Source organism: Danio rerio, chromosome 20 (genome assembly GCF_052040795.2).
Source record: "Danio rerio strain M-AB ecotype USA chromosome 20, GRCz13ab, whole genome shotgun sequence".
NCBI lineage: Eukaryota > Metazoa > Chordata > Actinopteri > Cypriniformes > Danionidae > Danio > Danio rerio.
This window is the reverse complement of record NC_141040.1, coordinates 27196610-27224600: the sequence shown is the minus strand read 5'-3', so window position 1 is coordinate 27224600 and position 27991 is coordinate 27196610. Positions and strand designations below refer to the sequence as shown.

Genomic DNA, 27991 nt, shown 5'->3' with positions numbered 1-27991 from the left:
CTGCAATAGCTGCATTGCAACCTCATAGATGTCTCTGGAAGAGTCTGCAGCCTTAAACAAGATGAGATTCAGCAAAACCACAGTGTCAAACTGATAATCCCTGCAAGACAAAAACATGCACACATTGTTCAATAAACCAACCTTTTTACTGTCACAAATTCAGTCACAGTTAATATTGTAAACCTTGTAGTATATACCTGTTGTGAAAGACATTTGCAATGGCTCTGAAGCACCCTGCAGCAACCCTTCGCGTGCCAGTATAGCAGCGATCCACTGCCCAGAACATCAGATTACTCTGATCTGGGTTCAGTTCTAATAACAACATCACCGCCTCACAACCCAACTGATGCACCTGAGCACAAAGACAGACTCATCACAGTTAATAACAGTTGACCGGTTAGTGATGCTAATCTGACTGGAATAAAGTTATACCTTCCGGTCTTGAGAATCTAGAATGTTGTCCAGCCACTTATACAGATACCCATCAGAGGACAGGCCGACGTTATCAGCCACTGGACCACAACACAGCACCGCAGACATGGCCTGTACACACACGCATCATATTCAGACTCTATGATTGTGACATAGTGGTGTGGCTTCATATTAGAGCACTACAGTATAATTAAACTTAAAAAGGTTGCAATCTCAATTTAAACACCCACATGATCTTAACTAAAATAAATAATCCTATTTTTGAACTTCAACAATCACAACTGCACATTCAAATCTGTGTGATACCAAGAGAGCAACTGTAATGTATGGTTATGAAACTGCTTCAGTCCTTATTCTTTGTGATCAATGCTATTTAATTATTATTTCTTCGATACAAACAGTATAATAGTCATAGAAATACTAGGACACAACATAGAATGCCTTTCTTAATGTTTTTCTTGATTCTAGTACAAATGTCTAAAAACTCTTTAAAAAAAAAAACAGAATAGATTGTTTTATTTTCCGAATAAAATTCAATATCAGTAATTGTTACCTTACAACATGCAAACTAATCTGCCTGTTGATTTTGCTAACCCTAGTGGGAGATTAAAAGTGTTTTAAGGAAAAACTGACTTAATTTATAATTATTAAGTCAATATTTTTCTGCATTCCCAAATTCTTACAATAGTATAAATACATCCTATTATAAATATTTTTACAATATTTTTACTTGTCTAGAAAATGCTTCTTGATTTAAGAATTTAGAAATTTGTACTAGACAAAAGACAATAATTTAGTAAAAAAAATTATTTTTTGCAGTGGATAACGGATTATAGTTTAGATATAAAAACTTGTTTACGGTTTAATCAAAAGCAATGTTTGGAGGCAAATCAACATTTCAAATAATGGTTGTAGCAGTTACAATGTTACGACAATAGGTGGCGCCAAGCAACCATCAAAAGTGTATGTCTCTATTTCCTTCAAAATAATTTCTAAATATTTTCTTATTCTTATAAAAATAATCAGATTAATCTAGAGATAAATTGCGTATTTAAATGAAATAATAAGAGACATATTTTTAAAATAAGCTCTACATCATATGTGTTTCGTCATGAGCATGTACCTTCAGTGCGCAGTACTGGTGCCTGTTGATCTGCATGTTGCGGTCACTGTATCTGTCCAGCGGTGTGAACATGATGCTGAAGGGTCCAGCCCAATGACTGAAGAGCATGAACAGACTGTGTCTCAATGACTGCTGAGGGAAAATACTCCTCCTCTGATGCACTGCACAAACCCAAATAGATAATAACAATCAGTGAACATGTCTTATCAGTTATTAACAAGTCTAAAAATGACTGTAAGCATGTACCTGGTACATTTTGGATGATATTGGCCACTAGTGCGCTGAAGTGAGAGCGGATGTCTCTCAGCGTGTCTGAATCTTTGTCGTTCTCTGCCTCCAAAAGCTGTCGGGTGAGATCCACGTACTCTAGTAAAGTGCTGTTCAGAGAGTGAGACTCGCCATCCAGACCACCACTCACCCTGCGCAGACAACACATAAATAATAATTACTAAAAATTAATTTATTTAAACGAATACAAAATTTGTTGTCTTCTTATAATTATTTTCTATTAAAAATGCATTGAACAAATGAATAAACTGAATAAACACTGTAAAAAAGGTTTTAATAATGTTAGGGTTAAAAAAATTATGATAGCAAAGCTAAACTTTCATCTGCCTTATCTTTAGTCTTATACAGTATGCAGAATTATACTTTTTTCTGGATTCTGTTAAAGTGACATTTTTTTTTTTTTTGTTTTCTTTGGACAAATAATGAAGTTATATGATTTCAAGTCTTTCTGTATAAAATTATTTAAGTGTTCACACTTGTGTTCGGTTCATTAAAACGCTTCCATCTCAAATTTGGAGCATTCTAAACACACAGATTGCTAAAAAGATCCAAAGTTAAGAATGGCATTGTTTTGGACATTCATTAAGCTCATTCTCAAAATACATTGTAAGTCATTAAAGTAGAAAAAAAAAAATAAATAAAAAATTCTTATTGAACTTTTGAACTTAACCGTACTCTATATGTGAGCACATGCATGTGTGAGACTCACGTCTGACTGATGACTCCCGAATCGGCCAGTAGCTCAAAAATCCGGACCAGCTGGACTCTGAGAATGTCACGACGCCGGCGTCGTTTCATGTTCTGCAGAAACAAAATATTTACCCATTGTCTTTATATTTAGTGCGAAGTGCTGAGCTGTGCTGATTGGCCAACTCACCTCTGGCCTTCTCTCAAGCGCCTCTTTGATGATGGGGTTTAACTCCTCTAAAAGCTCTCTGTAAGACACATCACAGGATTAACTGCAACTCCACACACACATAATTGCATAACAGAGCTGATGTTATAAAATATTATTATTATTATTTATATATACAGCTTTGGAAAAGACAACTTGGAAAGTCTGTTTTTCCGGATTTACTAAGTAAAGGTTTAAGTAAAATGTTTGTTTTATTCAAAAATAAATTTATTCTATTTATTTTATTATTTTAGATTTATTATATAGAAAATATGCATTTTTTAAATTAATAAAAAATTTATAATTAAATATACTGTCACTTAGAGTAATATTACTTTTTTTGAAAATGATAATTGGTCAAAATAACAAAAAATATATATATATATATATATTGTATGCAAAAAAAACATTAAATATAGAAATAGCCCAAGATATTTTAAGAATAAACTAAATAAACATTTTTATTATTACAATAACTATAAATAATAACTATTTACCCAAAACTAGAAATTGTAAATACAAATAAATTGAGAATTGTCAATAGGTCTCTTAATTTAGCTTGGAGCTATATATACACATACTGTGTAACATGAAGTAACAGACACCTATATCAAGTGATGCATTTGGTCATCATGATATCTCTGAACCACTTATGAAGTCTGACCACTTATCACTGGTCTCATTTACACCAAGTAATAAGCTCCATGTCAGCTAAGACACACCTGAAGGCAACAGGGTTGGTCCGGCCAAGCCCCAGGACAAGAGACTCAGTGATGTCCATACTCTCTGAGCGCATCATGGGAACCACATGCTTGAACAAGGAGGAAGGGGACGGAATGCTAATGATCTGCACAAACACACAGAGAGACTCGTGTACACAAACAATGTTCATCATTTACAATGTTAATTATACCATCTGAAATAGAGGTGCTAGGTTGCTTTGACCTCTGACCTTTGAGTCGTAACAGTATCCGCTGTCTGGAGTAGATGCCAGCGTCTCGGGTGGGGAACAGCGGACAGAGCCGGGGGCAGATGAGGAGGAGGATGAGGAAGATGAAGACGAAGAGGTGGCAGAGCTGCAACACAGGATTAGGTAGTTCCTCCAAAGCCCCACGTATGAGTCGCTGCTGCTGCTCATGCTGTTCACCTTCTTGGCATTAATTGGGCTGCTGCAAGGGTCAAAGGCCACACAGCAAAGTTCAATTCCACCCATTATAGCGAAACAGTTTATTTTAAGTATAAAAATTTAATAATAAAAATTATTAAATTATTTCCAGGTAAACCACTTCATTAAAAATGTCTCAGACTGGAATTTGTTATGCACTCAAATGTTTAGTAATAGCTTAATACATTATATCAAGATAAACGTAGCTGCTTATGTTTCGGAATGCAGCCATTGGAGAGAGAGAATTTTGAGTTTATTGCCATATCAGCTTGTCATGGCAAAAAAAGGATCAAGTTTACCACATTTTATAAATACACATTTCTAAAAGTATAAAAATATTCTAACATGTAAAAGTCATCAACAGCAATAATAATGCAAGATAAAAATACATAAATAATAATAATAATAATAATGATAATATATATAATAAAACAAATCTAACACTGTTTTTTAAGGTTTACTTTTGATAAAAATTGTACAATTTTTAGAAGGATTCACATAAAAAATATTTCATACAAAGTCTCTCCAGATAAAAAATGGTTGTCTAATAACATTAAAAATAGGGCATTTGACAAAAATATGTTTAACAGTTCGGTTTCTGTTGCAATATTGACATTTTGGGGGTTCTTCTGCTTTGAGTAAAAGTTCATGTGTGAGTCTAGTGTGTCCGATATGGCATCTTTTGTAAAAAAAAATCTCATCATGTCTTGAGTAAAAAAAAAAAAAAAAAAAAAAACTTTTGTTCCTATTTCATGATGGATTTCAAAAAGTTTATTTTTTGAGCACTGATCCCATTTTGCTTGCCATTTGTTAAAAATGTTGCCTTTTATTAGTGGCTTTAAAGTCAAAGTTGATGCAGTCATAAACCAATTTTTTTATTAAATAAATCGTGAAGGCCTTGCAACGCTGCATATCTGTTGCATGGAACAAAACCATTTCAATTTCAATATGTGATCTGCATATATTGCCTTAAGATTTCTATATGTGGGACCTCGTGATGAGCCTGTACTTTCACATTTGAATAAATGGAGTGTGCCAAATGAATCCATGATCTCTTCAATTCGCTTTCCTCTTTTCCTCTTTGCCATGATTGGCAGTTTTGAACAAATTATTTGAACAATTGTTTCCAATTAATCACCAATTAAGAAAGGGGCTTGTTGCCCCTAATTGTGTTTTCATTATAATATACACTACCGGTCAAAAGTTTGAAGTCATTTTTTTTTTCATTATTAAAGTATTATATAAATGATTTTGTTTATCAAGGCAGGATTTATTAAACATTAAAAACAGTTAAATTGTTAAATATTAATAAAAAAATTAATATCTGCTTTCTTATTGTATGTAGTTTCAAATTAAATGATTACTCCAGTAATTATTGCTTTTATTACTATTACAAATAATAATAATAATAATAATAATAATTATTATTATTATTATTAGCGTGATTTCTGAAGGATCATGTGACTCTGAAGACTGGAGTAATGAAGTTGAAAATTCATCATTAAAATTCATCACTGAAATAAGTTATTAAATTAAATGATAATCTACTTTTGAACAGTTATTTTATAATGCAATAACATTTCTCAATTTTACAATTTGTACTGCATTTTTGATTAAACAAATGCAGCCTTGGTGAGCAGGAGAAGCTTATTTTAAAACATTTAAAAATCCTCAAACATTTGACCAGTAGTGTAAAACGTTATATTATATAAAACATGACCCATGTATGCATTTATATTTTCCCCCATTACCCTGCAAGAGGCAAATTTGAATTTAAAAACATACTTGATGTCAACTTGTGGAGATAGGAGCTGAAGGCGCGTGGAGGCAAAGACCCAAGCATAGCTAAGTGCAGAGGGGCAATGCTTGGGCAGGTTCTCTTGCCGCAGGTAACTAGACAGACTGATGACCCAGGGGTCCTGACCTTGCGTCACATGGGCAAACACCCAGATGTGGGAGGGGCTTACGACATCAAACTGATGGCTGATAGGAGACGAACTCCACTCTGCCAGAGTCTGTAAGTCTATTCCACTGGGACAATACAGCAGACTTGTCTACAGCAAAAAGGGGCAAAAATATGTTAATTTTAAAACAATGTGCCATTTTTATTATTATTTTTTTGTTTGAATTGTACACAAACATTGAAAATACATACTGTTTCACATTTCCCTACCTGATCAGCCCCAGTAAGATGAATAAAGCTCTCAAGGACTGAAGCACTCAATCTGTCCATCACGTCTATAGCCAGCTCTTCATCTCCCTGAGAAAGAGGAAAAACAAAGATAAAGACGAAGCAATAAATTTGAAGAGCAAACAAAGGAGGTCATGCGATGTGGGAGAATAACAGGAAGTTATGCAGGGAGGATGGTTACCTTGGCAATGCTGAGGGCCGTGTGCAGCGATCGGACCTCTTTGAGAACGTTGACAGCGAGTCTGCGTGTTGCAGGTCGACAGCTGCACAGCACCACCAGAGCCAGACCCTCCACCACATGCAGAACTGTCCAGAGAGGAGATCGCTCCAGAGGGAGAGACGGGCTCTAAAACAGAAACAAACAAAGGTAAAACACAAGCTAAAATGTATGATATGCTACAAGAAAAACTTAAAATAAGAAAAAGCATTCAAAAATTTAAGGTCAGCAAGTCTTTTAGACGTTTTTAAAAGAATACAATTTTGTTTTTGTTGTTTTCATGAAAAGTCCAATAATATTATTACCATTTAAAATGTTTTCTTTTTTTAATAAACTTGAAATTATTTATGGTAAAAACAAATCATTACTCCAATCTTCAGAATTAAATGATTCTATTTAGTAATCACATAAATATGCTCATAATTGTGCTCAAAGCATTTATAGTTTACAGTGAGGAAAGCCATACTGCCTAATTGTTTGGGGATTTTTGCATTTTACATTATATAGATGAATATAGAGTTTGATGAATATAGAGTTGATGAATATAGAGTATAGAACAGTGTTTTTGTATTATAAAAGTCTGTACGATCACTTATGATCAATTAAAAAAATACTTTATCATAACATGCTTTATAAAAGCATACATTTTATTACATTAAATAAATACTGCAAGTAAATAAATAAATATTGTTGGATAAAATCAGGGAAATGCAACTCCTCTGCTTCTATATATTTATATTAATTTCTTTTACACCTTTTTAGAAAATGTTATGCTTAAACATTACATTACATAAACATTACATTACATTATATGCTGTTTTAGTTTGTAAGAAATACCTTATCTTGTTTGTACAGTAATTGTTAGCTACAGTTGAAGTCCTGTAGCCCCCCTGTTTATTTTTTTCCCAATTTCTGTTTAACTGAGAAGAATTGAACACATTTCTAAACATAATAGTTTTAATAACTCATTTCTAACAACTGATTTATTTTATCTTTGCCATGATGACAGTAAATAATATTTGACTAGATATTCTTCAAGACACTTCTATACAGCTTAAAGTGACATTTAAAGGCCTAACTAGGTGAATTAGGCCAACTATGCAGGCTAGGGTAATTAGGCAAGTTATTCTATATCGATGGTTTGTTCTATAGACTATCAGAAAAAAACACAGCATAAAGAGGCTAATAATTTTGACCTTAAAAAAGTTTTAAAAAATGTAAAACTGCTTTTATTCTAGCCTAAATATAACAAAAATCTCCATAAGAAAAAAATGAAAAATGTTTTAAAAAGAAAAAGAAAAAAAAAATCTAAGGGGGTTTAATAATTCTGATTTCAACTGTAAATGACTGCCCTTAAAAAGGAGGATCGAATGTTAGACTGCCTATAGCACCGATGTGTGCATGTTATGCGTGTGTGGTTCCACACCTAAACTTAAATGGACATCAGCAATCTTGGTTAAGTTTATTAAAGTTCAGAATAAAATTGGGAAATTCCAACTTACATCAGTCAAAATGACGTCAATAGGAGCATAAAATAGTAAGGAGGACTTTTCCATATTGGCCACTGAGAGCATCGGTACCCCCAACTCTTAGAAGCCTGAGATGCTCAGTGCCGACTACATCTTTGACTGAAACACTGTTTACAGTATTTTGTACTTCAATGCTTGAGAATTTTGCCTTTCAATTTTGTTTAGTATTTTAAAATGTAACCAATAAAAGAAATATAACTATAAGAAATATAATGTAAATGATTACAAATACCACCTACCAAAGCTTTGATTTATAAGGTTTAAGCTAGAACATGCCACAAAGGAGTTTTCTGACCTAAGTTTTAAGAAATTTACTTGAGCTAACATGACAACAATAAATAATTAGATTGTTTAAAGGTGTTAAGATGAAAGTGCACATCAAGAAACATATTATTGTATATATTGGTGAATTAAATTTAGTTTACTATTGACTTTCATTATAGACAATAAAAAGATGTTTCTCAAATGATCTTTTAGGATTTAAAGTTTGTTTTCAAAGCCTAAGTCTTTGTTTGTTATTGACCATATTCACGTAAAAATGGGTACGTAAAAGTCTTTTTGGCTCAAACATTCAAGTTCACTTCCATTGATTTTTAGACATGAAAAACAGCTCGCTATGCAGCTTTATGTTATCTTTGCGTATTATATGTTTATTTTTGTTTTTATGTAGTTATGAACACACTTTTTTTTGACTGTTTTCTGGGGTTTAGTATTCCTAGTAATTTCTCTCATGGGCGACTGAATCAGAAGTTCTCGCAAAAACGAGTGCACCTCCGCATTCCATAATAAGGTCAATGTTTTTTATTAAAAAAGCAACACATTTGTTGTATGTTTGCACCTGTGAATCATGGCAGCGGTTGCTGCTCTGTACCGCCTGTCTCCACTGTGAGATGAGCTGCAGCAGCATCTTGACAGCGTTATCCAGTAAAGTGGGGTGAACATCAGTCACCTCCCTCACTATGAAATACACAAAACCAGACAACACGTCTTCTCTCCAGTCCGGGAAGTCCACCATCAGAGCCTGCAGAGTGGTGAACGCCAGACCACGCAGCTCCTCATCCATGTGGATGGTCAGTCTGGAAGGGTGGGACAAACAAAGAGTCACGCAACGTTTACCAAGTACAATAAATAAACACTACGCATCATCACTTTAATAACAGCATCATCGTCGGTAAAAGCGCAGAAAGGTCAAAGAGCTGACAGATTTATGTATGTATATATATGACTACATGTCATTATGACTTCACAGGAAGTCTGACTCATATTGTGGTTATTAATCAGGAAGTCTTACATTTATGGAAATTAGAATGCCAGATTAGTCTTTTCTTAATAACTGAAATTCTGTATTTGATTAATATCCATAAATAAACACTTTGCATGAGAAAACATTAAAAGAATGAACATTTGCTGTTAATTTACTCACATTCAGGCCATTTGAGAAGTATGTGACCTTTCTACCTTTGAAAAAAATGTATTAACAGCAAACTGTCATCTTTGTATGAACTACCCCTATAAGTTTCTTTAAACATTGATGATCCTCATTACAAAATGCTTGTGTTATACGCAATTAGGTTGTTTGAGAGCCTGTAAAGTATAAATAAATGTATTATAAAACAAGTGAATCACAAAAAGGCTGGATTTTTCGTGAAGTGATGAATGAGAGTTGACATGAGGGTCACAGGTCATTACTTGGCCAGTAGCTCAATGAGATCCTGTCTGCTCATGCCGTCTGGGATTAGCCTGGGAATGGCAGCTACACATGTCCGGAATAGATCAATCTTCGGTTTACGCTCCCCACTACAACAAATAAACGGCACCATTATTTTTCATACCATTTGGAAGATTTTGATTATACTTAATAGGTCAATAAAACCTCAAGAAACTAACGTGATCATGTCTTCTGGTTCTTTGTTAGACATCTGAACATTAGTCATGCTCATGGATCGTCCCACTTCTTTATCCAGGTGTCTAAGAATGTTATCCAAGGCCTTCCGAACCTGAGGGTAATATAGAGACATACCTAGACAGACAAGCAGACACAGAGAAAGATCAGCTTAGTTCACACAAAATCTAGTAGAAGAATGGAAAAAGATAAAATAGGTCACATACAGAAGCATTTCCTCAACCTCTAAACAATGAGGCAAGATAAATACAGAACTCATGACAGGCGCTCAATGCGTTTTAACTTATTTTTTATTTTTTTCTCTCTAAAAACTTTATTTGAAGATAGCTAAAACAAACAAAAAACAACATGGGGCTAATAATTTTGCTGTGTTGTAACAGCAAGGCTCCATACCGATGACCTTGGCTTCCTCGTCAGTCAGGGTGGTGTTGAGGAAGATCTTTTTGACCCGCAGTGTGTTGCCTGAGGGCAAGATGACGCCTGTAGTGGGCATAGGTGGTTCGCCATCTTTCTGTTGCAGGCTGTCAGCTATCACCAGAAAGGCCCGCAGACCAATATTCATCCTCTGAGACAGAAAGACAGAGAGAGTGATAATTAGCTGTGATTTTCATCTTTTTATGAATAACAATCATTCTTTAACATTTAATGTAATCATACAAAACAAATCTCACAATATATATTTTTTTCTTTATGAATTTATTTCTAATGAAAACACATGAAATGTTTAACAGCCATATTTAAGTGTTACTAAAGTAACATTAAGTAACAATGAATAGTACTATAGAACTATTATGCTGTGTTCACACCAGACGAGGCATGCACAAATAAATCGCGCTATTCATGTGTTAATAGACGCGTCAACATTTTGAGTTGACTTGATTTATTCACGTGTGCTTTGTGCCTTTGGCTTCAAATTCGATTTCCATTCACATGTCAAATTCGCTTTATTCGCACGTCAAATTCAATTCGCTTCATTTGTGCATCAAATTCGTTTCATTCATGCGTAAAATTCATTTGGCTTCATTTGAGTGTCAAATTTGCTTTATTTGCGAGTGAAATGAAATTTGCTTTATTCATGTGTAAAATTAAAATTGTTTCATTTGAGCGTAAAATTTAATTAAAATTTAATTAGCTTCATTCACGCATCAAATTCGATTAATTTGCGCATCAAGTCGGCGCAATAGCCTAGTGGTTAGTGCGCCGACATATGGTGCAAAAGCACGTCAGGGCGTCGCAAATTCGAATCCCAGCTCGACGACATTTCCCTAACCTACCCCCTCTCTCTCTCCCACTTTGCTTCCTGTCTCAACACTGTCTTATCTAAAAAAGGCCAAAAATAAATCTTAAAAAAAAAACAAAAAAAAAACATAAAAAATAAAAAATTTGCGCATCAAATTCGCTTCATTTGTGCGTCAAATTCACTTCACAAAAGACACAGATTTGCGTCATGGGTAGGTCTTCTGTCTGCCCGGCGACTAGCTTCTTTTCTCATTCGAGTGTCAAATTCGCTACATTTGTGAAGCAAGTTTGCTTCAGAATCGATTTCGATTCATGCGTCAAATTTGCTTTAATCACAAATCAAATTCGCTTTGATTCCTCCAGTGTGTCAAATTTACTTTATTCGCACGTCAAATTCGCTTAATTTGTGTATCAAATTCGCTTAATTCGCGTAATAAATTCACTTCATTCACGCAACAAATTCACTTTACAATAAAAACGGATATGAGTCATGGGCAGGGCTTCGTGCCACAGGATGTCTATTCAAGTCTTTGCATTGACTTAACATGTAAATTACTCGCGTTTGACGCTTCAGCCACATCGGATGTGAACGACATTAGAATGGAACTATTTTAAACAGCCATGAATTGTTTTAAAAAAAAAAGGTATAGTTTAAAAAGTTATACTTATTTGGTAAATTTCTACAATTTTATAATAACATTTAATAATGATTTTGTAAAATCCTAATAAAAAAACTGCATAGTGTATGTCTTTACACACCTCTGGATTTATGGTGAAGGTCTTGTGAGACTTGCCCACACACAGCAGGTCATAGATGATCTCTTTCATGGCAAAGTCAAGCCTTTCCTTTATAAAGGAAATAAAACACCACAAAATGTCACTTATAAAATCCCAAAACAAAGTCGATACACACAAAGGAAGGAAAAGGCACAGAGACATAATAAAGGGCTGAAACTGAACCTATAATATATTCTGAATGGACTTTTACCTGAGCGATAAACTGAATGATCTTAACAAAGATGTTAAGAGGTGTGTCCCTGGGCACCACACTGCGAGAGCCCTTCGGGAAAAGTGCTGTTACAATACTGAGGAGCCGACTGTAAAGGAAAAAAAGAGATAATGTGAAATATTACATGCATACAAACAAGAGCTGTCTCTCTCAAATAATGGCATGTTTGTAGTTGAGTGTTTTCCACTATTCTTAGTGTATGAGCATTTAGGCTTTCTGTAGGGTTGCATTTTACCTCTGTGTGGTTGTGTTACTCTCACACTTGATCCTGATAATGTAAACCCAAAGCAGCCTGTACAGAGACTCCAGTGCTACACGAGACATTTTGGGGTCTTTGTTCTAGAAAAAGTGAAGAAATAAAACTCTAAGACAACAAGAAGTCATGACATGAGCTACAGACTCAAAACCAGTGACGTCAAGTAGCCCTAGTGATGTAGCCAGCAAAAACTCAATATAAACTATAAATAAATATAAATATAAACTCAATAAAAGCAATAACAAATGAACCCTTTGCCACCTTCATTCATAAACAGCTGCTGCTTCATCATGACTGGAGATCAATAGTTCTTGCTGCTTACGATGAGTTAATGAGGAATATGACGCAACGGACTCCATTTATAGGCCAATAAGTGCCGTAATTTCTGCTTTAACTGCATTGATGCACAGAGAGATGACTCATAAATCGGCTGTTCAGCAGAAGCAATGGATGATGAAAGAGGGATTCATAAAAACTCTGCTAATGAATCTGCGATTAACACATCATGGCGCGTCCAAATCGAGTCACTGACTAAGCAATTGTCTCTCTCACACACGCACAGCTAATCAGACTGCAGAAGAGAATAAGCAGGGTGTAATGATCTACACTGACTACAGGGGGCGATATAAGTGCATGTTTTCCAGCAACATAAGGACAGTGTCACTATAATTGAGGATCTCTAGTGTTTTTTAGCAAGAGATGCCAAGTCTGTATGCAATTATCTGGATTTTTTCCTCCTCTCTCGCCTAATGGGGAACATTTAAAATATTTATCTAGGTAAATTAAATGTTAAACAAACCACTGCAAATGCAACAAACTTGCAAACTCCTCCAACCTCTACAACAGTATCAAGGCCATAAAAAAGTAAATATTTGATGATTTTCCTAATTATTTCAATAAGCACAATCCAATTTGATTGCCGTTTTGCCCTAATATTAAAGTTTAGGTTACAATATTAACCTTGGCATAAAATAAATACGTATGTTTTCATTTTGCTTTGAATGATAGTGAGTGCGTTTTGTCCAAAACTGATGCCGACTCTGATAAAACAAGCTTAAGACAGTGATCACTGATATGATAAAGTCCACATCTCCATAAATTACTAAACGTTTCCTCTATGGACAGGACAAAAGAGCCAGCGGTCTCAGGAAACCCATGTGGAATACAGGTCAGTCACATGACCTCTCAGAGGCGGGACTGTAGGCAACCATGGAAACTCACCTGCAGGGTCTCAATCTGCTTACGGATGCTGTTGTTTGACGGCATCTGGAGCCAATAAACGTGCAGGGGGGAACAAAAAAGATGACAAAGGATAGGGGGTGATGGTGGTGGGGAAGACATGCAGGTTAGATAAAGAACAAGAGACAAACTTAAGAACAAAACAAAAAGCTTTGTGCTACAACAACAGCAAAAACAAAACATGCAAAACAAGGTGCAGGGTTGCTTGGGATGTAATACTTCAGTGTCAGATTCTCTACAGAATCTGCACAAGTATTTCAAAGTGTATCTATTCTTTAACTATAGAATGAAAATATAATTCTTGATTAAAAATGTTATTTCATATATTATTAAAGTTTTTTTAGCTGTTTATATTATTAAATGGGTGATGTGCTGATGAAGATGTTTCAGATGGGTGAGAAGACAAAAAGCAGGATTAAAATAATAAATCATCAAACAATAATAAACTAAAACACATCAAAATAAAACAAATAGTAGAAAAGAAATTTATAATAATAAAGATTTTAAAGAGTCCCTATTATGTGTTTTGGAAAATTACCTTCCATGCAGTGTGTAACAAAGCTCTAATAGAAGAAGTGAAATATCAAGGTAAGGCTTAAATCTGAAAGTGTGCCGTGTTAAAAACTATTGATTCATCTATAAAAGAGTTGACTCATAGTGGTTTAAATGAATCGCTGCTATAACGAGTCTTTAGCCATGTTGTCGTGACGTCGATACAGAACTCAAGCCCCACCCATTTGTTGTACGCGCAGACCCAGGAAAATTTAAACCCCAGGCCCTGTCCACAAACACTGTAGAAAGAAAAAGGAAGAAATAACAAAACGGGAGGGTGGCGGGAGATGGATCAGAAATACGGAAGACTTCTGGGAAAAATTGTTTGGCAGGAAAGATCACACATACACTCTGCCTTCTTCAAAATGATTGATCAGCCATGGTGAGCATTTCTATCTGTCTCATGCTTAATGCAGTTGACCAATCAAAACACACTGGATCATCTGACCAATCAGCGCAGATTAGCATTACACTAAGGAGGGGTTTGGGAACAAATGAATCGCTGAACGAATCATATGGGAGTCGTTGGGATAATAAGGTAAAAATAAATGCATATTATAAGACACTAAAAGTGTTTTTTGACCAAAATATGACTCTTTTTAATACATAATTGGGACTCTTTAAAAATAAATAAATAACTAAATAATAACAAAAAAACAGACTACGTCACAAAGACAAAAACAAAGCATAAATAGAAATAAAACTAAATAAAAACATGAAACAAAATTAAACAAGACAAAAACCTTACAAAAAAAAAAATCAACAGAACAAATACAAAACAGAGAAGAAGAAAAAAACTTAGCAAGATTAGTACATGCAAATGTATGATTTAAAGCGTGAGTGATTATGAAGATTTTACTCAGAGTAGTTGCCATGCATAACTTAAGCAAAGGAAAACCAGGCTTCAAAAAATAAATCTGGCATCTCTCTGACTAAAGTCTTTCAGTCAGGGAAGACAAACTACAGCAGGGTTAGAAGCAGACAGGGAAACAGACAGACAAGCAGAACTTTAAAGGGAATCCATGGATCAATCGGGAGAGGAATTTTCCACCACTGAGACTACAAATCCCATAAACCTAGATTCGATTGGCTAAAGCCATTACATCAGACCACTGAGGAAAACCTCTGATCCTGAAATGTTCAAATGACTTTTTGTGAAGAAGCAGTCTAAAGTGGATTAGAAGTAAGATTCACACTAGTCTAATTCTGATCCAGTCCTGATCTGGATTAATGGTAAGTGGGGAAAGGATTTAATCAGCACTGCAGGGAGTTACATAAAGTTTGATCACTCATTAACAAAATCACCACCACCTAATCAAAGCATCACAGATCGATCTTCAAGATTCACATGATAAAGTGGCACAGACCGCAGGGAAAATGAATCACTGTGGAAAGGGAATTATAGGAAACCAAAAGAATCACATCCTGGCAGCTGAACCGACGACAACAACACAACGTGGACGAGCACAAACACACACATTTCAAGATGTGATTGAGACAGAGTGGATAAAACAGTCATAATCAACCGAACAATACAAGCAAGAAGCATTTGACAAGTCTTCTATAACACCACACCTTACTCTAAAATTACGTAATCAAACCAAGCCATTTAACAAGCAAATTTTTTAAATGATTCACCAAACCTGCCTTCAGGCTTCAGAATGTTTGTATCAACAGCACACGTTGTTTTATGTATTCGATTTTATAAGTATTAAATATTTGACAGAATTTGGTAGGATATGCAGAAAGACGGAATGCTTGGGATATGTACTGAAGCTACTTTAGTAATTTGTAGGCAGCATTTTTCATGGTGCCGTTTGTGAGAAGCTGTCAGCTCCAGTGATTTTGTTGCAGGTTGTCACTAAGCTAAAGCAATGGCTCAGCGTTCATTCTGCAGTTAGAAAATGTTACCTTTAGGTGAGAAAGGCAGTTCTGAAGAAAGATGTGCCAGTTATTGAGGAAGAACTGCTTCTGACTAACACACAGCAGACATGTGACCAAGGGATACAATGCCTGGAGAGAGACAGAAAACAAAAAGAACACTGTGGCAAATTTGACATGTTTGAATATTGAAAAAACTGAAATGAACTGATGTGAACTTGATATTTCAACACTAATACTAAGAACTGTCTTGAGTGACAAATCGTGGTAGAATGCATGAAAAATTCAACTTTGCCATGAACAGGAATATTTCACATTTTAAAATACATTTTAAGAGAAACAAAGTAACTTTAAATGGTAATAATATTCCACAAGATGACATTATTGTACTACCTTTAATGATACAAACATACACTTGCAGACCATAACAGGCATTTAAAATTCAAGCTTTTAAAAAGTAGAATATTGTGTGTATTAAGGTGATGCAAAAATCAGTTTGAATAAAGACAATCTATCAGAAAATGGGCAAGCACACTACATAATTATACTATATAAGTGTATAAATACTATATACACCAGGGATGCCCAAACTTTTTCGTATCAAGGGATAAAAACCAAATCTGATTGAGAGCCGTGGGCCGAAAGTAAATACATTAAAGTTGCCAAGGGTAATTTCCTAATTTATTTCCTAATATTTCAAATAAATAGAAAACATTGCTTTAAATCGTATCAACTAATGCAGTATAACTTTATAAATGAGAACTTACTGAGATAAAAACAAAGTTACCTTTACATTACAGTGGAGTTCAATGCTGAATGCTCAAGCAAAATATGACTTGATTTGCTCACCAAAGGCTTGGTCGGGTGACAGCACATTTGAAACAACATCTTATTAATTTACACCATTTATTTGAAACATTTAGTTTCAGTTAGCTTTTTACAATAAAAAAAAACAAAGGGTTACAGTAAATTTGAATCGACTGAATCTAGAAACCATCCCCATCACCTCCCTCTCTTATCAGAATGGGTAGCGGCCAAATCAAAGGATCCTTGGGCCCTAGTTTGGACATTTCTGATATACAATATTTAAATGTTAATTTAAATTTGCAGGTCTTTGCCAATAGTTTTGCCTGCATCTATTAAACACTTACTGTCTAAGGTTTTAAATACCTGTAGTAAAGTATTAGGAGTAAAAGTGCCGAGGTTATCCTATTTGTTTGAAATTCAGGTGAGATTAGATTAATCATGAGATTACATCTGATATATCCCATCCTTTTTTTGATTCATTTCAAATCCTTGCCTCAGGATCTCGGTATAGGGTTCCTTTGGCAAGGCACACACAGATTTAAATTTTCAATTGTTCCTTGTGCGATTGATTTGCTAAATTTTAATGGGAAGAGGTAGTTGCTGATTTTAGTACTATTAATGTTCAATGTTTGTCTTAAGTGTGTGGTGTGATATATGTGTTGTAAATCTATTACGCTGCAGAACAAATCACCCCTAAAATAAAGTTTACAATAACAGTATTATTCCCATAAAATACATTGTCATAAATGCATATGTATATTTCTAAACTTTTCCTTTCAAATGTTAAATGTGTGTGATCAATATTTTAAGTCCTGTGCTCTTGTCAAATTATCATCAATAACAAAATGCTGAAATGACCAGAGATTCATTTAGCAGATTCAGTTACTCTAATTGAAGTTTTAACAGGAGTGAAAGTGCTCAAGTCACACCAAACTAAATGTGTCGTCTCAACAATAAATGCTTGATGTCAAAATGTTGAAAATATTAGGATAACCTTATGCAAACGTGTTACACATAGATCAGTTGTGTAAGTGAAACTGAAATTACTGACAACTCATTTCAGCATTTTAGAATCAAACCTTTGTTTCAAAACACAAAAATGTGGCCAAAACTTTACATTGCATATGGTTGTATTAGTTAACGTATTTACTAACATAAACAAATAATGAACAATACATTTATTACAGTATTTATTCATCTTTGTTAACATTGGTTAATGGTAATAAAGTTGATCATTGTTAGTTCCTTATTATTCCTCAGTGCATTAGCTAATGTTAATAAACAAATTTGGATTTTAATAATGCATTAGTAAATGTTTAACTATAGATTCCTATTACACCTATGCATTTCAGAAATCATGAAATTTCACAATTCTCACAAATTGGTAATTAAAAAAATTGAATAGAATATTAAGCATATACAAATGAAACAAGCTGTGGTTTAAGCATAGTCTTGACTTTATAATTTAAACTTGATTTGTTTCTAAGTAAAGCTACCGGTACAAAAGTCCTTCAGTCGAAAGCAGTGAGTGATTTTGTCCTTGTCTTTTGTTGTCTGATTAATAATTTGAAGCACAGTTGGCATTAACAGCTACATGGCTCCGGTTTATTGTTACAAATGCATTTCCTTTTCAACTCTATGTTCTTTTTTTATAATGTGAATTATTAATAAGCACCGTTTTTACATATTTGACCGCTTTATCCTGATTCCGGTTTTTGACCTGATCCCGATTTTTGCATATTCGTTGCAGGCCGAAACTGAATTTAAATTTAAATTTCTATTAATTGCACAACCCTAATTCACACAACATATTTAAGTCTTCTCAAAAATTAATCGCAGAGATCCACTCTAATGTTTCATAATAGTAAATAGGAACAGGAATAGTTATGCCAAGTCCATGAATTTTACAAATTTTATTATAACTTCTCATGTATTTGTTATAGAAAGCTGATCTCACTCAATGCTACTCTTTTAGGCAGGGGTTTCAAACTCCCAGCCCGCCCTCCTCCCTCCGGCTCACAACTGATGTCAAAAATATTTCAGAGATTCAGCCCCCCAAAACGTTTTTAAATCACTATCATTGTTGTGCTGTCATATATTGCCACCCTCCACCAATTGGACTTTATATTGTATTATTTTATACTGTATTTCAATTTTACTTTTGCCTTTTTTTTTGTCAGCGTGCAGTCGAGAGTAACGCACATGCATATTCATTCTGTGGCTGATTTAAACATTGAAATAAATGTACATAAGTGCTCTATTTTTACTAAAGCTCTATCTTTGTAAATATTTAAGGGTCATTTGATAATTGTCATTTTATACCACCTGTATAATGTTGAACAAACACTTTATGGCTTAAACGTTATGCTAATGGTGTAACAATTATTTGAAACAATTATTTGATTCAAATGGTCTCATTTCATAGATTTTCTTCATATGCGTATTGAGATTTCTATGACAACTATGTACATTTTACTGCAGGATGAATTGAACATTAGTGTGAATATAAAATATAATATAATACAATATAAACTTTTCCCCTTTTTGCTGTAGTTTTACAAAAGATATTGAGAAGAACAATTGCAGGTAAAGGTACCCAAATGCTATCTGTTAAGTGTTTGGTTAAGCAACAATTGGTAAGGACAGAATATTAATAATAACTATTATTAGCTTTATTATGACTATTTAAATGTCAAAGTGATCATTTAAACATCCACAGATATTTGCCAGCAGTTGTGTGAAGCAAAAAAACTTGAAATGAACTGCTTGAAATGTTAAAACGGCCCTCCTAGGAATTGTGAATCATTGAAATGGCCCCCCGCCAGTTTGAGTTTGAGACCCCTGCTTTCAAGGCAACTTTAAAAATCTTAGTGACCACTTTCATGATAGATTTATGGTACTTTCTGATGCTTTAAAGGTTTGGAACGGGCAACTGATAGATCTCACTAAACTTGTCTTTTTCTGCTCCGGAAAAGAATGAAACCTTTCTGGGTGGCAAAATGATCTAAGCTACAGGAGGATTGTGGGAAAGCATGTATCAAAGCACAAAAAGGACAGTACCAGTGAGTGCTTCTTTCTTGAGCTGAGGTCAAAGGTCGTCTGGTAGAGCATCTCCACAAAGTTCTTCAGGCAGGGCACATTCACTTCATTCTTCACCGCCTTCCAAAAACACACAAGCACAAACATATGAGTCTTCATGCTGAGCTACACCCGCTCGCAGCACAACAGCACACAAATCACTCAGAGCCATTCGTCTTGTCAATACAAAGCCAAACACATTTCAATTGTGTTTCTGTAGCAACTCATTCCACAGGCTCCACCTAAAACCACTTGACAGGACATGTACCATGATGAACTTTGCACAGGAGTCACTGAGCCTTCGTCAAACGTTCTGAATACATTTCATGGACCGATTTGTGATTAAAACAGAAGATGATAAGATCGCTGTGGAGCAAAAGTGAAGCACAATTGCATGATTTTTGCCTTATAAGAGATGCGTTTGTTTTAAATCACTCCATCAGACACAAGATTGCCTCAATTTTAGGATTTCAACTTAAAAAGTACTATTTAATACTTAAATATTTGGGAAATTAAATATTTTTCCCAGCATCACGCAATGAGAAATCCAGAGTGAGACTAGAATGAAGTGTCACAGATCACACAAACATATTCTGATTTGAATTAATGGGAAGTTGTGTAATGTTCTGCATTCTTGTGTTGTCATATTGTGAAATTACCTTAATTTGAATCAGAGTTGATGTAGCAATACACCAATTTAGCCAGAATGCATCACATGTCAATATGCATGTGAAATCTAGCTGAATCTGCAGTACTTAAGAAGGAAATATTGATGTTTTTGACAATCAGTTTAATTAAATTAATCAAAAGTAATAGCAAAAATATACAATAAATAAATACATGTAAAAAGGAAGCAAGGAAGCAAGGAAGGAAGGAAGGAAGGAAGGAAGGAAGGAAGGAAGGTTCCAAGGAAGGATGGCAATAAAGAAAGAGGTAAGGAAGTTAGGAAGAACGGTTGGATGGATAGGCGGATGGATGAATAGATGGATGGATGGATGGATGGATTATTGGAAAGATAGACAGACGGACAGATAAATGGACAGACAGATGGACAGTAAGGATGATAGACAGACAGACAGACAGACAGACAGACTGACTGACTGACAAACAGACAGACAGACAGACAGACAGACTGACTGACTGACTGACTGACTGACTGACTGACTGACTGATTGATTGATTGATTGATTGATTGATTGATTGATTGATTAAGGGATGATCCGCTATGATGTCACAATGATGCCTCTTGTACATCATCTTATTATTATCATTTGGGGGAAGCCTGTGTCATTTCCGGTTGAATAAAAATAACTGTCGGATTTGCCGGAGGAATGAATAATTTAAGGCTTGACTGTATATAATGCTTACATTATGTATTCCAATTATTTCTGAAGAACAGTGAAGGTAGGAGTAACATTTCCTGAAATTCAAATTGGATATCATACCAATAATAAGTTACAGTTTAAGATAATATATATTGTATTCTGTGTCGCCATTGAACAAAGTGAAAGTTGTGTGGTACTTACAGCAGCTACAGGGATGAGGATCTCAACAAACAGGCCAGCCAGTGCATGTTTGATATCTTTATCCTTCACCTCCAGGAAATACTGAGCACATTCCTGCCTCACCAACACAGACAACCAAAAAACAAAGCACTTAATCAATTAAATGCAAATCTTCACATTATCTACTAAACATTTGCAAAAAAATTGTTTTAGTAACTAAAAAAAAGGATGCACTACTATTAAACAATCAGTACTGGCTGCACCCTCCGATACAGTACTTGGAGAAATATGAGGTCTACTATAAAACACAGCATCTCTTTGCAGCTTTTGGCTTAGTAAAAATCTCTGGATTATTGTGCTTGTTAAATGCAGCCCATATTGAGTGCCGGATTTCACTGCCTATAACTGGGTAATGTAAAGGCATTGCTCCACACAGTCCCAATGGCAAAGATAGATTAAATACACTGAGACTGTTACTCAAGATATTTTATGAGGCATGAGAACAGAGAGCTCGCAAATAAAACAAAAGAACTACTGTCTGACTCAAAGATAGTAAAAAAAGGGGATTAAATGTGTTTAAAAATTCAAAATATATTAATATTTTGTGCTTCTAAAAAACAATATGTGATCTATTCATGAGTCATACCACATACTATTAAATACTTTTATAACAATACATTATTCTGTATTGATACAGAATAATACAGTAATTATTCTGACCTCCATTACCTGAGTTTTGAACATCATATAGAATAATGAATGATGTTTTCATTTTTAGGTAAACCATCCCTTCAAAGAGAAATTCTCAGCTGACAAAATCATCCATCAACAGCCTTCAGCGGCTCATTACAAAGCCACAAGAACATACAGTATTAGCATGTGTCTCGACCTGCATGAACTGGAACGAAGCCTCAAAGTCCTCAACGGGATACATTTTGACTCTGAAGAACTTCATGCCCATGATGAGGCTGATGATGCTCTGCACCACATGAGGACTTTGCTCCTTCAGCCTCAGTTCCTTCAGCTCTGTGATGAACTTCTTACGCACCGCCTGGAACCTGCATACATGCAAACAAACACACAACAAATTAATAAATCATACTGAAATTAATAAAGGCTACAACTTGATAAATGTGCTCATGTAGCACACTAAGACACTGAGCTTGAACATGACTCTAGGCCATATTAAATTTTAATCACTGTATTTTAAAAAAAATTTAGTCTTGCAGTTGCATATTGAAACATTCTTTAATACATTTTTGCTTTACTTTGTATTCAGTATGATTATAAAAGGTCACTTTTGAATAGATTACTATTAACTGAAACAGGCGCAGCATAAAATCTAAATATTGTGGCAAAAAGGTTATTTATTAAAAACAAACTTTAAAACTGTATACTGCAGATGAGAGCGACAAATAGATGGATATGCAAATATGTGGTGTGCTTTTTTCCTCCTAAAGTTTATATAATAAAAAATAGAGCAATGAGAAAATGGAGGTTAGGAAAGCATCTGATCACAGTCTGATGTGAATACGTTCACTAAAGCTCTACAGTTGCACTAGAATGATGTCAACAGACTGTTACCATTATTTAGTTAAAGTAAGTATACTGTGACCCTGGGTCACAAAACCAAAATTAAAAGGCAATTTTTGCTAATTGAAACGCATACATCCTTTGTAAGCTGAAAAATAAGTTTCCATTGATGTTGATTTGATAGGATAAGGCAATATTGGGCAGAGATGGAACGATATAAAATATGAAGCTAAATACTGAGAAAATTGCCTTCAGTCCTTAGCATTGTATCTTGCTAACAACAAAAAATGTTTTGATATTTTGCCGGAAGAAATTTACAAAATGTCTTTATTTAAAAAAATGTTCTTTAATTATTATTCTAATGATTTTTCACATCAAATAAAAATTATATATATATATATATATATATATATATATATATATATATATATATATATATATATATATATATATATATATATATATATATATATAATATTATTATACAGCAACATGCAATATGACATAATAATGGCAACATAATGTTTTTGTGGTTCAGAGTCATATTTGAGGCTGTGGAGTAAATAGTAGGTCTATCACAATAATCATTATATCGTCTAATCACACAAAACATAGACACGACCTCAATCATTTTTGGTGATGCAATATGTATCCCCCATACTTAAAACCAATTCTAGCAACATCTCTATCTTCTTTCTATCTCTATTGTAGGTGTGAATGTCAGTACGGTTAAATTAAATATTAACATTATATATAAACATTATAGTATTTACTATAAATTACATTAGTATATTTTCATGTGTGTGTGTGTGTGACAAATGAAAATAGATCTGGTAGCAGATATCGTAGCCTCTATTACTTTTTAGCTTGCACTGTTTTGTTAACACTTATTATTCTTTATTTGTTTAGGATATATGTATTCACATTCTGATTCCAGTGTCTAATTATCACATTGTTAAAATAAATTTAAATGAATTATTCATAAGAATAAAATATTTTGTGTTCTAAATATTTTTATTCTGCCATTATATAATGAATGAAAAAAAATCTTAAAACGTCAATAATATCGTTTAATCACAATATTTTTGGTGCAATATATCCTACAACAATAAATAGATATTGTGACAGGCCTACTAAATGCAGTATTTCCCCTACCATTATATAAGGGGTGGCAGCCCGCTCTCCCAACGGCTGTATCCGCCGTTAATATATATAATATAAACGGCTGTACAGTTCAAATAGTCGCTTAGTTATTTACTGCTGCCATTAAAAGACCATGACTCCTTAGGTCAGTGGCCAACCTTCAACCAACATAACAAAAAAACAACTAGGCGTGTTGGAAGTTGAAGATTTAAAAGTTCCCCAAATGGATACGAAATTCAAAACTCAAAATCTAGTTAGATCAACACAAGCTGTCTGGATACAAACAAGCAAGGACCACAGCCGGCACATCATGCCTTTATCATATTATGTAAAACAGCCTCTTCGAACGCTGTCCTCGGTGCAAAGTGGCTCCGCACAGGAAATCGTGAACTGGAGGGGAGGTTGAGCACTGTGGTAAATCAATTTCAGGAGCGGACTATTACAGCACACGGCTAAATTACATTACAGCTTAAACAGACAGTTTCATGTAGCTGTGAGGGAGTCTTAACGTGTGGCCAGTAGAGAATTACAGTAACAGTAAAAGCATCAATAGACTGTATAAATCATTGAGCACAGTTAATGCGACAGAATGAGAGGGGTTGAGGGCTTTGTAAACTCTGATGGGAGATCTGAATGGATGTGCGAGCATCAACTTCATCCTTTTGCTTTACGTGCTTCACATTTTATATCAAATGACACCACATTTAAGCCACATTTAAGAACTCACTTGGATTGGGCGAGGACTCCGATGACCTCAGCATAGAGGTCAGCGATGATGTGCACATTACCAGTGTTGGGGCCTGAGTACCTGATGAACAAATCAATAACAATTATTGACTAGACAATATTCCACACAAATCTCAAAAGACACTAATCCATATTTTTATTATTTACAAATTTATGTAGATTATTTTTTTATATAAATAAATACTTTAATCAATTGTGAATTACATGATTGTTACTTGATAACCACATCAGAATATTAAAATGGTTTCTGAAAGACCATGACACTGAATAATGCTAAAAGACTGAACTTCAACAAATGAAATGCATCTTAATTTAAATTTTTATCAATGTATTATAAGTTTTTACTGTTCCTTTCAATCAAAAAGAATGCTTTCACACCTGTAGATCAATTGTTTTTCTCTGAAAGAGAAATTAAAATTGTTACAATGTTTATTTTTGGTATTGGTGCAGTTCGCTTTTAACCAACAAACTTTCTAAACAAACCATAACAGTTTAAACAAGTCACGTGCGATTAACTTTCTTCACATTGGTTTCAGAGTTTCAGGAGTCCTGCAGATTCCCCTCAGCTGTCATGTTGTTATTTTAATTGATGATGATAAGCAATAAGACATTATAATGTACACTTTAATTTTGACACCCACAGACATTGTGACCAAATATAAATCAAAGGAAGACTTTCTCAAACATAGCCTCATTTCAGTTTTCAATGAATAACGAATTAATGAATTAGTTAATCAATTTAAAAAAAATGTTGGCTAGTATTATACATTTAAGGCTTAAATTATAGAGAGAAATAACAGATGAACCGAGACTGCAGTCAGACCATGAAGCAGATCAATGTGGATCTTTCCTTCCAGGTGTCAGAGCAAAAATGAACAAAACAATATGCCTAATACAAAATATCATGAGATAAAAATATGGAAAAATAATAAGATGGTAATTTCAGTCAATTTTCCAAACAGATAAAAAGCACTAAAATTTCAGCAATCCTTCGCATACATATTCAACATACAACGCACATTTACTAGTAGAAATGACATTCCACCCAACTCATAACTCTCTATTAATATAGCCGTATGGCTATTACGTAACCATAATACACTGTGATATACTGTGCTTTCTCACTACAATCGATCTACTCCAGAGTTTGTTTAAATCGAGCTGAGACCACCTCATTTAGGCCATCCAGGACCGATTAATTTGGTGTGGATCTGAGCACAATTGCGGGTTTCACATTTGCTGAACGAACTGCGCTAACTGTGCAAACGAAACAGGTTCTGAAACAAAAATCTAGGTGTGAAAACACTCTAAAAGACCTTTACTATATTACACAATTTACAGATTTGTAGCAGCTTTATATATATATATATATATATATATATATATATATATATCCTTTTTATATGTGCTGGGCAAAGAGTAATAACCATTAATCACATGCAAAATAAAAGTTTGTTTTGACAATGCATGTGTGTGTATTATATACATTTACTATGTATATGTGATATTAGGGCTAGGAGATATATGGCAAAAATGCAATCTCGATTCATTCTTCTTCATATTGAACAATAACGAGACTCCATTAAATAGCAAAACATATTTTACGTGGCCGATCATTTTTGGCAGAGAAAAATCAACACACTCCTAGATTCCCATTGTTGCACATTTTTGCTGTGTGATTGATAGATACTTAAATGTGTAAATATAATTTGCATCATATACACATATATTTTATATCTAAATATAAATAAAGATTTTCTCAAATATATGCATGTCTGTGTGTGTGTTTTTATGTATACACATAATAAATGTACACAGTACGCACACTTAAATTATTTCAAAACATTTATTTTGGCTCAATCACAATTTTTTTTCGCCCAGGACTTAATTAAATACCACTAACAAGTACAAAAGACACCAAAGCTCAAACTTTATACTGAATATAATCAATAATTGATCAGTTAAACAAAAACATAGTTTTAGGAATCACACACTTATTTGCATTTGTCATCAGGTTTGCATTTCCTGAGGACACCTGTTTGATTTGCATTCAATGTGTGTGTTTGTGCATGTGCACTCACCCCTCTTTGTGTTTAAAGTGCTTGAATGCCAGGTTAAGGACTTCTTGTACTAAGGTGTCTGGCACAGGATGAAGGGGGATCTATAGAAAACATTTGATCAACATCAGCTCTAAGATATAAGGGTCACTATTTTACAGCAGAATCCTTGATATACCATTAGCAAGTCTATGCATGCTAATACCACAACACACCTATCTCTGAGTTCAGAAAAACACCACACCTAAGCAATGAAACGCACAACACCTTACCTGTTTCAAAACCTCCACAGAAACTAAACAAAACATGAAGTCTATGGCTAAGTCCCTTCGCTCCACTAGGTAGTCTTTATCCCGATGTTGCTCATCTCTAAAAAGAAAGATTCAGAAGTTAGAATATAATCGTATTTTATGAACTCCAAATAGTCACAAGAAAAAAAGCATCTGGAGCTGTGGCAGAACTGGCTGAATAGAAGATAAAACTGAAACTTTCTTCTGTTTTGTATTTTTGTAAGATGTATGTTTGGTATCAGGTCTCCTCACCCTTTGGATTTGGTGCTGGAGCGAGGTCTGTACTCGTACGACTCGTCTTCTGTCCCGCTCTGTCGTCTGTACCAGTCAAACAGTGTCCGCAGCAGCGAAGGCAAACAGTGTTCTGCTATGGAGCTCATAGAGCTTATTAACTGTAACACACAAAGACAATAATGAAGCTCAACAACTAACTTTTCATGAGGGGTAAAGACCTCAATATAATTATTTTACAATATTATTTAGTCATTTGGAATATATTGTGACATTTCAACATGACTGGTATAATGCAACTAACTTCAAGTAAGCAAAATTAAAAACAGCTAGATTTTGATAGCAATATCTATAAAGGCCTGATACTCGTTTAAAATTTCATATAAATATAATTTTTTAGAGCATTTAATTTTCATCAGAAAATTACAATTAGAAAGAAAAAACATGTTTATTTTTTGTGTGGAAATCAGGGTTATTTCACCAATCTCTTTTGAAGATAGTGGTGTCTAAAATTAATATAAACAAGTCTCAAAACATTAACATTTTAAATATTTAATGAAAATAAACTGACTCAAATGACTTTTATTTATTTGAGAGACAAAAATCAGTAGTTTATAGATGACATTTTACTTAAACATGTAACTATAAATGAATAATATAATTAACTATGTTTCTTAATTA

General features: G+C 34.2%; 1 protein-coding gene across 51 annotated transcripts in view; it reads right to left on the bottom strand.

Moving 5' to 3' along the window:
- Positions 1-27991, bottom strand: part of fryl (furry homolog, like) — a 154096-nt gene that overhangs the window by 53924 nt on the left and 72181 nt on the right. For 28 of the 51 annotated variants that reach the window (XR_015517705.1, XR_015517704.1, XR_015517706.1 and 25 more), the window contains 28 exons: positions 27332-27471; positions 27062-27158; positions 26814-26893; positions 24713-24793; positions 22199-22367; positions 21331-21423; positions 19787-19885; positions 15950-16051; positions 13469-13513; positions 12227-12330; positions 11971-12079; positions 11742-11828; positions 10137-10308; positions 9728-9860; positions 9530-9637; positions 8679-8916; positions 6276-6440; positions 6077-6163; positions 5689-5957; positions 3691-3907; positions 3461-3585; positions 2721-2778; positions 2553-2644; positions 1802-1974; positions 1556-1716; positions 433-543; positions 198-352; positions 1-100 (listed from right to left, as the gene is read on the bottom strand). Coding sequence is in view for 34 of the 51 variants with exons in the window: in XM_087297178.1 (XP_087153304.1) it covers positions 1-100; positions 198-352; positions 433-543; positions 1556-1716; positions 1802-1974; positions 2553-2644; positions 2721-2778; positions 3461-3585; positions 3691-3907; positions 5689-5957; positions 6077-6163; positions 6276-6440; positions 8679-8916; positions 9530-9637; positions 9728-9860; positions 10137-10308; positions 11742-11828; positions 11971-12079; positions 12227-12330; positions 13469-13513; positions 15950-16051; positions 19787-19885; positions 21331-21423; positions 22199-22367; positions 24713-24793; positions 26814-26893; positions 27062-27158; positions 27332-27471 (3570 nt within the window). In the remaining 17 variants the exon portion in view is untranslated. 51 annotated transcript variants of the gene reach the window in all.